General features: G+C 39.5%; 1 protein-coding gene and 6 non-coding genes across 7 annotated transcripts in view; 5 read left to right on the top strand and 2 right to left on the bottom strand.

Moving 5' to 3' along the window:
• The window catches only part of LOC142335566 (E3 ubiquitin-protein ligase UBR4-like), a 126,971-nt gene that overhangs the window by 86,893 nt on the left and 26,097 nt on the right, over positions 1-13,981 (bottom strand). Inside the window, exons 6-10 of the mRNA XM_075384105.1 lie at positions 12,828-13,633; positions 11,168-11,317; positions 8,558-10,090; positions 4,415-4,610; positions 1,383-1,567 (exon numbers count right to left, since the gene is read on the bottom strand). Of these exons, the coding sequence (XP_075240220.1) occupies positions 1,383-1,567; positions 4,415-4,610; positions 8,558-10,090; positions 11,168-11,317; positions 12,828-13,633 (2,870 nt within the window). The remainder of the gene's footprint in view (positions 1-1,382; positions 1,568-4,414; positions 4,611-8,557; positions 10,091-11,167; positions 11,318-12,827; positions 13,634-13,981) is intronic.
• Trnak-cuu (transfer RNA lysine (anticodon CUU)) lies at positions 148-220 on the top strand. The gene has a single exon. It is a non-coding gene; the product is annotated as a tRNA-Lys (tRNA).
• Trnak-cuu (transfer RNA lysine (anticodon CUU)) lies at positions 422-494 on the top strand. Its single transcript has one exon. It is a non-coding gene; the product is annotated as a tRNA-Lys (tRNA).
• On the top strand, positions 698-770 carry Trnak-cuu (transfer RNA lysine (anticodon CUU)). The gene has a single exon. It is a non-coding gene; the product is annotated as a tRNA-Lys (tRNA).
• On the top strand, positions 4,761-4,833 carry Trnak-cuu (transfer RNA lysine (anticodon CUU)). Its single transcript has one exon. It is a non-coding gene; the product is annotated as a tRNA-Lys (tRNA).
• Positions 11,536-11,608, top strand: Trnak-cuu (transfer RNA lysine (anticodon CUU)). Its single transcript has one exon. It is a non-coding gene; the product is annotated as a tRNA-Lys (tRNA).
• On the bottom strand, positions 12,436-12,508 carry Trnak-uuu (transfer RNA lysine (anticodon UUU)). Its single transcript has one exon. It is a non-coding gene; the product is annotated as a tRNA-Lys (tRNA).

Genomic DNA, 13,981 nt, shown 5'->3' with positions numbered 1-13,981 from the left:
CATTAAACTACTCGTTGTCCTCCTACTATTCCTGCTTATTAAAGTCATTACTCCAATTTGACTTCTCATTGATAACAAAAATGGGGGGCGTGGTCTATAATGGGAAGCAATAGCCCATTACTCAGTTGTTCTTCTTAAACTGCACAAGCCCGGCTAGCTCAGTCGGTAGAGCATGGGACTCTTAATCCCAGGGTCGTGGGTTCGAGCCCCACGTTGGGCGATACCTTTGATCTATTTTTGTGTTTCTGGCAACCAAAATTTTTCTGAAAGATTTAAGCACAAAGAACTAGAATTCTTGAATTCATCACATTTTTATTTTTTATTATCAAAAATGAACCGGAGAATTATGTTCTGAACGCCTGGGGGTTAGCGAAAAAACAGACGACAAAAATAAACTCTTCCCAATGGCCCGACGTATCAAGCCCGGCTAGCTCAGTCGGTAGAGCATGGGACTCTTAATCCCAGTGTCGTGGGTTCGAGCCCCACGTTGGGCGATACGTTTGATCTATTTTTGTGTTTCTGGCAACCAAAATTTTTATGAAAGATTTAAGCACAAAGAACTAGAATTTTTGAATTCATCACATTTTTATTTTTTATTATCAAAAATGAACCGGAGAATTATGTTCTGAACGCCTGGGGGTTAGCGAAAAAACAGAGACGACAAAAATAAACTCTTCCCAATGGCCCGACGTATCAAGCCCGGCTAGCTCAGTCGGTAGAGCATGGGACTCTTAGTCCCAGGGTCGTGGGTTCGAGCCCCACGTTTGGCGTTTCTTTTAAAATCGAAAAACCAAAGAAACCTTATACAATCAGAAGAGGCCCTTCACAGCTGACGCACTTCATTTTTTGCCTAAGCAGTTAACTGCAAAAAGCACACAGATGCTAATTTCATAATCTTTTCCTCATTAGGTCTTCGTTCCGAGCAACTAGAGGCATGGCCAAAAAAGGCAACTTCACACGACCCAATTGCTCTAGCCATGGGTTCTGTATTGCAACCTAATTTTTGTATGCATACTTGCTGGCATATAAAACCACATTCCTAGAATTGCATTTTCGAAGTTACACGACTGTGATGATATGAGTCGAGTTTATGAAAGAGAATTATTCGCTTGACCAAAATTGTCCAAAAAGACATCTAAGGAACTCTTTATTGGGATTAGACAACTTTTTCGGCCTTTCTTTCTGAACCAATGCTGGGTCTTTCCCATTATACCCCCCCCCCCCAGCTTAGTGGTCAGATAACCTATAACCCTCCCCCAATCATGGTAATTATACCATAATGGGGGCTATAATTTCATTGGGGGGGGGGGTGTAATGGGAAAGCCCCAAGACATCTTAGGAACTATTTTTTTCGGAAAAAAATCAGGAAAGCACCCACTTACCTGTAGTCATGAGATCGAGCATCTCCAGCAGCACCTCTTGTGCCTCGTCAATGGCCTTGGTCCTCTGGGTGACTAGCTTCTTAATGGCCAAGTAGCCATGCAGAATGGGTTGTGTGAGCTGTGCCTTCCACGTGTTCAGAATGTCACTCACATCTAACAATCCACTCAGCAGCTCAGTCAGACACCTAACCCACATCAAGTTAAATTATCATAATCTTCACCACAACAAATATTCTTCTGACAACTGATTACCCATTAAAAACATAGCCGGCAGATTGCCGGAATATAGCCGCCGTTGACGCACTTGATGCACATCAGGATTGAAACAGAAAAAGAAAAACATAGCTAGCAGATTGCCAGAAAATAGCCGCAACAGATTCTTAGATCGGCAGTCTAAAAAAACAGTAAAAAAGACAGACCAAAAAATTCGTCTTTAAATTGAAGGCTGATCTGTTATATTTTGATTAAAAATCTGCATAAGTTATTGCTGCCTCTATTAGCTAATCTCAAATAACCTTCATTTAGAGTGACACACACCTATTTGACTTTATCTTTTTGAATAAAAGTAAATAAAAGTCAATTTCAAATTGAGGAAGTCATTTTTGAGAGTGAGGTAAGTCAAGTATGGCCAAAAATTTAATCACGCGCATGAACAGAAAAACTCGCTCCACTAAGAGCGAAAAATGACGTCACACATGCAATTCAGTTGAAATTGCATGAACGAATGAACACGACGACGAAATAAAAAAAACCAAGAGAAGGCCAATAATAGCCGCAGCTATCGCTGTGCGGCTATTAAAAAGATAAATTGACCATTTTTTTTTCTTTTTCAGTGTCAAAAATTTTTCTAATTCGGGGTGCAGTTTCGGTTGGATTCTAAAACTATACTTAATTCAGCTTCTAAACTGAAAGCTGATAAGCTTAATACCGCTGTCAGCTAGCAGACACTCTAATGAACTTTGATAACCTAATTCTCAATGACTTAATGACCGGCCTTTATCGGTTTATCCCGTCTCTTTTGATTTTGCTCTTTTGACCTTGAATGTATTCATTATCTTGCGTAATTGATTGACTGAATGGATTTAAAAACCATTGAGTCGAAACAGTGAGTGAGGTAAGTCAGAAGTCAAACGTAAAAATCGCGACTTAAATAAAAGGAAATACTAGATCAAAAGGTAAAGCGAATTAAAAAAAAGGAGAGCACCTAAAAATAGCCGTTGAGAGGCTGACGGCGGTTATTAATATAAACCGACTAACGTCGAACAAATTGCTCTCGAACGACAAGCGGGGCAATTTAATTCAGGGGCTGTAGCCTAGATAAATTTTTTAGTGCAAAAAATTTGGATTTTTCTGCTTTGCCCCCCTCTACCTGTCCGATAAAAGCAGTCTGGTTGAACCCCCCAAATATTTAAATTTGGTCCTCTTAGAGATCCCTTATTTTAGTCCTAATAAATTGCCGGCACTGGTAGACGATTGGAAGGATTTTTGTTTCGGCGGTCACAAAATCAAGTCATAAAGCTATTCTTGACAGATGAGCACAAATAGCAAAAAACTTTGTAATCTTTGTATGCTTATATTATAAGCAAAGTTTAATTACCGTATGTCTTAAATTCAAAACTTCGCTGCCTCATAAAATTGAAAATTGTGCATAATTGTATATGTAAAGGAAGGTATGAAATGCAAACAATATTCTATAACATGCATATGTGGGGTGCAAATAGAAAGGGGGGGCAATATCAGAAAAGACCCCAAATTCCCACAGGGAGGGATTCGATCCGCAGACCTCCGCAGTTGTCCACAGAATCATTAACCACTTGGCTATCATTAGCCCTTGTGGTGGAAGGAGTAGAAGTGTGGGGGGGGTCAAACACCAAGAACACCTCTTCACACCATGAACGTATGCCTTCGGTCAATTACATACTTAAGAGCCTGGAAAAGCAAAAGACCGTAAGAGAACTTAATGCCCTCCGGTTACCTGTTTATCCCGTTTTTGAGGACCGATAGTCAAAAACGTCAAGCCTTCTTAAATATAAAATTGGATTTCTTTGACCCTAACTAAGTTTTACCTTAAAAATAAAATAAGTTTTGAATTTAAAACGTCATTTTTTTGTGTGAGGTAACTCACGCACGATCAAAATCTAGTCAAGCAACAGAACTAAAAATCATCTCAAAGAGAGTGAGAAATGACATCACATGCGTCACGAGGGGTGAGTATGAAGGAGGGGGAGGGGTGATGAACTGGGGCGGGGGGGGGGGGGGTTCGGGTTATATGTGGCATGAGGCGGAGTGGGGGTGGTGGAGTGGGGGAGGAAGTGAGGGGAAGAGGGTTACAGGAGGTTAAAACACCCTTCTTATCATGAACTTATGTCTCTTCTCAAACTGCTGCTAAATCACATACTCAGTGTCTAGCAAGCCAAAAGACCGTAAGAGAACTTAATGCCCTCCGGCCGTTACCGGTTTATCCCGTTTTTGAGGACGAAAATTCAAAAGAGTTAGACAAAAAATAACTTAGGTAAAAAATCGCAAAAAAGACCGCAGAACTATTATAATTGCTACAAACTTTATTTGAGAGCAATTAAAAGTAATCAGAGGAACCAAATCGTAGATGAAAACTATGACAAAAATTTCATTAAAAACACCAAACAGATCACATACGACACAAAAACTTTACCAGAGTACAATTAAAAATGACAAATCCTTTGCTCAAATAATTAGTCTGGTCTTCGACTCAACAAAGTTCTGCTGATGCTATGATTCAAATAAGAGAAATTAAGTAGTTAGTAAATTCGGAAAATTTTCAGTTGCCAAACGAATGATATTACTGATCTATTCTGTTTCCCTCTCCTCCCCCCGCGTTTTTAAGTGTTGTGTTATAGCACAGCACTATGTAAAATTTAACATGTGAGCCGGGGGCGTTAACGACATGTGCCCTCTAAGCTTAGGGGGGGGGGGGGGTGAAAAAAGTATAGATCCGATACTGGAATTGGCATTCAAAAAGAGATCTCAGCGAGGCTTGCGAGAGAACGAGTTACCTTAGTCGGACTCCTTGTCGCAGGTCATGACTCCAAGAGGCCGATACACCCCCTCGAACACTATCACCACCTCGCACACTTCCCATTTTCACCCCTCCTACACCTCCAACTCCACCATCAGCGCCTAATTCTCTCTCCTTGTCAGCAAATCTGTCAATTTCGCACAGAATCAATTCTGCAATCCGCTTCGGAATACCTATAAAGCATTTTCGAAACTCAACTCTGCGTAAACGTACAACACAAACAATTTGAATCAAAGACCGCTCGTTTTTAAAGGTCCAATGATGAATGAGTTTCAAAAACAGACCTAGTCCTCATTCAGAAGCGGCTGAGTAACAGTCAGCAAGCCCGGCTAGCTCAGTCGGTAGAGCATGGGACTCTTAATCCCAGGGTCGTGGGTTCGAGCCCCACGTTGGGCGTATATTTTAAATACAATACAATTATCTAGTCAAAGTCAACTGATATATATTCTCCCCTACGCTTGCAAAATCGACGACTGAGATCTAGTTCAAAAGAAGACAAAAATGCGATTTGAAAAAATAAGATTTTGACTCCAAATTGGATCCTCATTTTCAAAACTTCATTCTCCAATTAGATTTGATATAAGAGTGCAGTAGTAATTTCATTGAATGAGATATGTCAAGCATGCTAAAACAATTTATCACACGAATGTCGATTGAAGCTTTTATAGAATGCATGATTAAATGACGTCACGCACAAAAAATTATGACAGTGTTAGAAATTACCAAAAAGGCGCTCTTTGACGCGTGATCATTAAAATCGAAGTATAGAGAATTAATCATATAACAGATTAACGTCGGACAAAAATGTGCGCGAAGAAACTGTGAGCTATTACTGTAGTCTAATTCAGTCGCCAGAGGGGCGTTAAGTAGTTTGTAAGGAAGGATCGTTGTATTGAAAAACTGAGCTCTAGATAACGATAACGTAATTATATAGACCATTAATGACATTTAGACCACCCATGAACAGGGAATATTAGTGCTCTTACAAAACATACAACAAAGATTGCCGGACAACAGCCGCTATTGTTTCCGACAACACCGATTGCGATTGAAACAGGATAGAAAAAACTGATTGTCATACAACATTCTTTTAAGTGCGTGCTACTTAGATTGGATTTCGTACATATACATAGGCACTCCTGTTTCTCAATGATAACTACGGCTGATTAGAACAAAGTTCAAATACGGGGCATCTAAAATCGGTCTTTATGGGATTATCTCGTTTCAATTTTTTTATTCCGATATTGTCTTTTAAAGTAGATTGTTTTCTTGAGCAACTGCTGTTTAGAAACAATGAGTGAATGAGAGTGGTAAAACTAGCACTGATAAGTCGGAAAGATTTCACGCTAAATGCTGCAAAATTTTTGTTAAGGCAAAGCGAATTTTTTTTGAATTAAAGAAAACATTGACGGAAGCCTCGGAAAACGACCAGAAGTAAAGTTGACATAAACCATATTCAACTGCTGAAAAATTGAAATAACCATTTTATTTGAGCACTCAATCCGAAGACCGAGAAAAATATTAAAGAACATAAAATCTGATAAGTTTTCAAAACTTTGCCGCCTCCAGGTACGACTCCAAACTATCATTCAACAGATTGTGCGATTTCGTTAATGTTCGACCAAAGCTTCATGATAGAAAAAAAGAAAACACTAATTCACAACCGGGTAAAAGGATTTTTTTTGGAAAACTTTCTGTTCATTGACTATCAGCACAAAAGACAAAACAAATATTGGGAGAGCCGAAGAGGAAAAAAACAAAAAAGTATCCAGAATCTGTCAATTAATTTTTTTGCAAATTTCTTCACAAGTTACAACTTCTCAACAATTTTTCTCACGGGGAACCCGTGGTAATACTTCTATTCAATCCCTAAATAACCAAATGACAGACGACTAAAAAACACTGGCAAAATCCCAAAAACATTTCACTTAGTTCAATGAAAGTCAAATGTCGAATCATAGTAACAAGATCTAAACAAAAAAATCAGCAAAAGCAATCAAGCTTAGAGGACTTATCTGAACAGGACAATTAAAAAACAGGAAAAAATATAAGACAAAATTAACTTAAATAGCTACGAATCGAATCAAAACCCATCAAAACGACAAGCAAGACCAACGGAAGCCGATAAGCCTTCCATAATATGGTAAACCATACAAAAACTATAAAAGCCACAAAAAGCGTCTAAAACGGCCAGCTTAAAGAAAATAGCAAAATAGGTCACAATAGCAGCTTAAATCCTTAAAAAAAATGAAGTGGTCAAAAAGGCTCCCAAATAAACATTTACTTTTTCGTACTTGTGAAAAATCAATTTCATTTAAAAAATGAAGGTTTAGAAAACTGCTTAGAAAATTCCGCATGCGAGCAAATTCGGCTTGCGTAACAAGTAAATTTTCGCGCCTACTTATCTCGCTCTTGCTAAAATTACACCCAGAACAGAAACTCACATTTTTATCACTGCTCCTAAAATCTGTTCAACAATATTACCTAAACACTTAGTTTTCAATTGCGGCATTGACTTCAACATCCTGTTTTAAAGATAATCTAACAATTATTGATCAGAAAAAGAGATGCTGCACCAATAATTAATCTTCCAGTCGTAAAAATAGGACTGCAAAAATGCGGCATAGAAGATGGGGTCAGTTATTAAACCTAAACCAACTAAGTAGGACGAATTGCTCTCCACCGGCTGCCTCGGCAGGCATACGCTAGAAACATATGCGGTGCAAAAACTTCTGACTGGGGAGGGGTTGGAACCTGCAACCTCTCGCATTAGAGTCGTGGAATTCAACTCTACGCTACACTTGCTAAGTAGCGCTTAACGCTCACAATAGTTTTAATCTGAGCAACAGACTTAAAAGTGCGCACTTCAATTCACTCAACAAATTAAGAAGTGCAACGCGAAAAGGTCACATAAGAAGTAAAATCAAAAATATTCTAGAAGCAAACAGTCAACCAAAAATTTTGTATAAAAAAGCTACACACTTTTACAAAAAATGATTCAAACTTCATTCGAGAGCAATTGAACAGCATATAGCTCAAATGGTTCTCTAAGGGAATTAAAAATCAGTGCAAAAGAGGAAAAATTGTTACATCAAATTTGGCTAATTTAGAATAACAAAAAAATCTGGGCAATATGGACGACTTTGTTCCGTGAAGTTCTCCAACTTCAAACTATTGTAAACACACTTGAAAAACAAAACAGTATTAGATTTGCGGGGCAGCCTTTTACTTAAGCAGGCGATAAACATTCCACTTAGCGTAGTGTTTTGCCTACTGTGCTATACGATAAGGCATTTGTAGCTTCGAGTCCTGGGTGACTTCCAGTCCAGTAGGCTATAGATCTTTTCAAAAATCAACCATTTAAATATTTTCTTGTTACTTACGTCTTTGTCATTTTATTTCTTTGTTAGGGAAATGTTACGTTTCTACCCTCTTTTTTAATTGATTGTAAGTTGCCTAAGAGTGGAAAGAGTTGCCAAATTTTTGATTCTCACAATAATATGGTTTTTAAATTTCTTTGCATTAAATGCTTTACATTTCAGATTACGCGAAAATCAGATCAGAAGTCAAACGTGCCAAAAGTCGCTCGAAAAATTAAATGCTTACACGCAAAATTCGGCAAAAAATTGCATAAATTAGACACAGCGTACTCAAATAATTGCTACAAACTTCGTTTGAGGTCAATTTGTAATTACCTCAAAGAATCTATAAATTCTCAGATGACAAAAAGCATACTTGCTCAAAATCCACTCACTTCAATTTGTTCTCAAATAAGGAAAAGGGGCTAACAAAAAAGTCCTTTGTCACTCAAACAACTGACTACTACTCGAAAAATTGCTTTGAAGGATTGTTTGTCTTCAATATCAATAGCTACTGTCACTTGAAGCTACAAACATTTGCCAACAAACAAAAACCCCCCTTTGACAGAAAAGTCGAAAAAAAAGTCTTTGGAAACATTGCGAAACTTTTTTTAGTTTAAAACACGAACTATGCAAAAAGACAAATTTGGTTTACTTGTTTCACAAATATTAAAAGAGGGCTCCTAGATACATGTTGTCGATCATGAAAAGGCTAATGGTCAACAAAAAGACCTTCCTGAACAACAGATCAAACTTTTAACCTTGATCACACAAAAACAGCTTTCTCTCATCCTTGCTCGTCAGTTTCTGCACCAGAGCCATTACTTCCGTCAAGTCCTGTCCGTAATTCACACAGCTGCTCTCTTCGATATAAGCAAACAACAATACCAGAATAGCTTCACATCTCTCTTCACTGTGTGCTGCCAACGTCTCCAAGATACTACACGAGGTCTGTCTCACAGCTTTTGACGATGGATGGAACAACGTTGACTTGATCCAGGACGTCTCGTTTATCTTAACTTCGACCTTTTTAACTCTCTCGACGTCTTCAACCGAACGAGCTTTGTGTTTCCACTCTTCGTAGGAACTCTCATTGCTCAGAAATTTAATCACGTCAAATCCTATAACATTTGCTTTCTTAGCGTTTGTCGTCGTCGGTTTCGGGTCACTTTGAATAATCTTCAGGAACATTTTCATGCACGGCAGAACGATATGGCTTATAATTGCTGGGTTTTCAGACTTGAAGGAGTTCAGAAGCAATTGAGAAACGGCTCTCAGACGAATGGTCCAGCAAGAGTCTGAATTCATGTCAACATTTCCGACAAGCAACGCAACCTGGTCGTGAAGAATCCTCGAAGAAACGATTTCTGACGAATTGACGACGCTGTTCGCATTATGAGCCATGTCGTTAATGTTTCTCAACAAAGCCTTGCAAAGTTCATTAGTCAAGGACGCGTCATTTCTGCAAACTTGTGATATCAGCTCATTTGTCAATCCTTGAACACGTTCACAAACTTTGCCCAAGTTGCAGCCCTGAAGCAAAGTGTCCAGAATTTCTTTTCCTACTTCAGTTTTGACGTCTTTTCGGGTCACAAACGATCGCAGAAGATACAGAGAGTGAATTGATGAATGGACCAGACATCCGAAACACCGTTTGTCAAACCGAACACCACTCACTCCACCTTTACCATCGTCCAAAATTCCAGTAGCTTTTTTGCCCGAATTGAAAGCGTCCGAGTACACAGTTATGAGGTTGTTTCTCTGATCGTAGTCAAACAGCTCGGCTCGCGTCGCGAGAATCTTTTCGGCTGTGACGCTTAGCTCATCAAATGACATTTTGCTGACGTAATATTTCTTGGCAATCGCTTGGATCTCGCGATGAACGAACGTGTTGGACGAAGTAGCGGCCATCATGCCGCCAGTAGGCGTTGTCGGATTCGAGCTCTGGATTGTAGGGAAGTTTTCCAGACTCCTCAAGTGGTCCAAACTTCCCTCTCTATCATGCAATCGGTTCAGAAGTTCTTCGAAATGCGGTTTCTGAGTTTGTATAGACCTCGTTAAGTTGTCCGCATTTTCCAGGAGCGTGTTTAGGTTCGCGATAGCTTTCTTTCTATCATCTTGATTTTCAATTGGATCGATAGCTGACAGACAAGCTTTTGCGTTGAGTGTGAAGTCGAACTTAGCGTATTTGCAGAAGCCGCATGAGCTGCAGAGGAATGGATCTTTCTCGTCGTAGTTGATTTGGCGACATTTGTGACACTGGAACACGTTCTCGCCACAGTTCCCGCAGATACCTGAACAGGATTCATTGATTCCAATCAAGAAGTGAAATCCAACACCGCACGTCGAGTAATTGTATACGCTTGAACTCAACGCATAATCAAGCGCAGAGCATTTTGAATAAATAGTAGCTGGTTTTAAATGGCAGGATGTCCTTATTTTGAGTTTCTTATCCCCAATGCGTTGCGCTTGATTATGCGTTGAATTCCAGCGTATACAAATACTACCTCGTCCAGTTAATAAAACTTAGAACCCAAGGTGGTTATAGGAAAGGGTTATTTAACAGGCGAACAACTACAACTATTTGAAGGCAATATGTAGCTTTTAATTCTGTTGGCGTTAATTGAGAGCATTATTGTTAAAAAAAATTCGGCGTTAAAATCAAGAGGTCATTCGTCAAAAAGTGAAATCGAAAAAATTTTCTAGAAGAAAACAGTCGAGCAAAAAATTTGCATCAAAAAGACACACACGTTTACAATAATTGCTGGAAACTTCGCTCGAGAGCAAACTTTGTTCGAGAATATTCTTTTATGCTTCTAGGTTTCGAAGCAACGATATACAGTCACTAAAGAGCATTTACTAATTTGCAGCTACGGTGCACTAAAAAATTAAGCATTCTCCAAAATGTTAGTGCAAATATGGAAGAGCAGAAAAATCATCGTTAACAAACTATTGAAACCCCCTCGAGTCGCGAAAACCACTAGGAAGGCCTTGAATAGTTCTGCACAACTATCGCTATCACAGCTGCAAAAAAGATCCCTACCTACGATGTATGAAATTTAAGTACTACGTTGAGTTGATACGCAAGAAAACAGATTCAAACTATGGCTTTTAAATCTACTGCCAAGACTGGAACTAATTCCAATTTCATTGGATAACCCTTTACAAAAAAACTACGTTGGAGATAATCAGGAGCTAACTGTTTATCTAATTTTTACCATGTTGATGAGAGCAGTTCTTCGATACTTTAGCAACACCAAAATACTTGATCTCATGTAAAGCATGATTTATCTCTGTATGTTGTTACTCAATCAATTCAATGATGATTGAGCTGATCATCAACATTGTAAGATTGGGATCTCTAAACTGACCTGGATTTGCCATGACGTTGCTGCTACACCTGGGACACTGCAACTGCTGTTCTGAGGCTGCGTGTACATTCTCGTAGAAGTCACACACCTCCATCATGATGTTGGTTGCCACCACAGGAAGGGCCAACTCTATCTTCACCTCAGACTGACCTATCGATGAAAACATCACAAACTCACTCAATCACATCAAATAGGCATACCAAATAAGCATGGGCAATAAAATCTGCGCGCCATAAGCAAATATGTTTTGTTCAGTTTTTACATGGTAACCGTCTTTATATAACGAAATGGTCAATATTACTTTTGTTTGGGGGTGGGGGGGGGGGGGGGTTGTTCTATTTGGAACCTCAAAGCAGCCAGACAAACAAGCCCAGCTAGCTCAGTCGGTAGAGCATGGGACTCTTCATCCCAGGGTCGTGGGTTCGAGCCCCACGTTGGGCGTTACTTTTAAAATCGAAAAAACAAAGAAACCTTATACAACCAGAAGAGACATGCTATTAATGATTTAATTTCATGGTGCTAGGAAAATTGGCCGACAGGGCGTTTAGCCGACAAGGAAAAATGGGAAATAATTGGTCATAAAAGTCTCATTGGTCCATAAATCAGTAGTTCGGTTGTGATAGATTCATATCAAGTCCCACGGGCCGCTGAGGCATGGCCATGGCCCGCGAGGCATGGCCAGATGCGGTAAAATACCTTGGTTACACTAGTTGAGACCTTCGTTACACTAGATAATGAAAAAACTGCGGTATATTTGTCCGCTACGAAATTTTGTTTTCAATTGGCCAATCACAGCTTCAGAATAAGTTTTATTGCTCATTTTATCTTAATTGTCGGTTAAATTTCTCATTTTTTGGTTGTCGGCTAAACGCCCTGTCGGCCAATACGGCGGCCACCTAATTTCATGTACCTTGGTCAAAAATATTACAAGCCTCCAACCTTTTAATGTTCACCTTTTAAGTTTACTGCTGAAGGATAACGATTAGATGTTAACACATCTCGTCCATTAAATAATATTTGAGTACATACTGTATCACTACAACAGCTCATTGCCATTTTTTGAAATAAATTTGTCCAACGTGAAGCTCGAACCAACAACCATACCAAGATCCCAAAACATTTTCGCTTCAGCTAGCCGTCAAGTACACATCCTTAGGTTGGAAAAATGAGGAAAGACAACATTTCCATAAATACTGTCAGGTACGCAAAATGGAACACTAAACCGGGAGGGGAGGAGAGATCCAAAAGGCAAAATAATATAAAAAAACCGCCCCACAAGGGACTCGAACCCTTGACCGTTGGATTAAAAGTCCAACGCTCTACCGACTGAGCTAGCAGGGCTCGATATCTCATCAAATCAATATTTTGTGATAGCTGTTTTGTGAAAATATTTTTGGATAGCTCCTGGCGATACAAACGCACCAGAACAAAGTCCTGCTTAAACTTAAACAAAAAAAAGTATTTCGTCAAATTAAGCAGGCCCTCTTCCTAAAAATCTGTGGTCTTTCCCGTTATAGCCCCCCATGATATTATAGCCCCCCAATTATGGTATATTTGCCATGATTGGGGGGGGGGGGGGGGGGGCTATAGGTTATCTGACCAGCAAGCTTGGGGCTGGGGGAGGGGGGGGGGGTATAATGGGAAAGACCCAAAATCTGACCTGCTTCCAGCGACACTTTCCTGGCCCTGTGCCACACTTGCGGATTGTTCTTGAGTTCCACAACAGAAGCCACTGTTCGCTTGTTGTAGTAAATAGCCATCGATTTCACCATTTTACTGTTGTTTATGTCGCTAATCCTGCACACTATGCTCGCAATCTGGTGCGGAGAGATAAGCTTAATAATCTGAGTTGTGGTCGTGAATCTCGAGTCGGCTTTGATGGAACTCAACTTGATCAGACTCATTGCCGTTTCCTTTCCGTGACAAACTAGGCAAGCGTCACTTTCAAGATAAAAGCCGTCGAACTCGACCAGTTTCAAGAGTTTTTCGTACAGGCTAAAATTAGGGTGATTATCCAAAGCTTCGTTTTGATGTCGCATAATTTCAACCATTTTGATCGCGTAGCTTCTCATGCGGTCAGCTGAAACTTTTCCAGACATTGTTAGGTAACCCAAAACGTCGATCAATTGACTGGCGCGCTTTCCAAACACTGGAGATTCGTCATAAAGGGCCCACAAAATGTCCAATAATTTCAGCTGATTTGATTCTGAAATTTGTTTCCAAAATACGCACAATAAACTATGCAGTTGCCAACGTAGAGGAACCGTTGACGATTCCAGGAAGTATATTTTGAACATTGATCTCCACTCAGTCTCCGAAACGTGCTCGGAAACAAGTTTCTCCACAAATTCCGAGCAGGTTTTCTCATTACATTCCGGGGTCACTGCATTAGCATCATCTTCGGTGTTGTTTTTGTCTTTGCCACTTTGCGTGGTAGCGTTAGTCACGTTGTTCGACTTCTTAGACCTAAAAAGGAAACTTAACTTCCAAAACGGAATTATGGATATGGCGGAAGAATTTAAATTATACTTTACCAAAAAGCAAGCCATGGGAGAATAATAAAGTTTCAGAATATTGCAAAACATAGCCGGCATATTGCCGGAATAGCTGCGAAAGAATAGACCTGCGTGTCGTATAATAGAGATAGAAACAGATAAAGATCTAAATTGAAAAAAAAATTGACGCCGCTCAAAAAATTAGGTAAAAAACATTCAGCGATAAATTAATAAAGCTTGTTAAAATTCATTCCGCAGAAGCCTCTTATTAGGGACCTTTACTGCACGAACGAGTCCCTTTGACCTTAAACAAATTCAA

Source organism: Convolutriloba macropyga, chromosome 2 (genome assembly GCF_964194025.1).
Source record: "Convolutriloba macropyga chromosome 2, txConMacr16.3, whole genome shotgun sequence".
Taxonomy (NCBI): domain Eukaryota; kingdom Metazoa; phylum Xenacoelomorpha; order Acoela; family Convolutidae; genus Convolutriloba; species Convolutriloba macropyga.
Note: the sequence above shows the minus strand (reverse complement) of the source record. Positions and strands in the feature narration are given on the sequence as shown.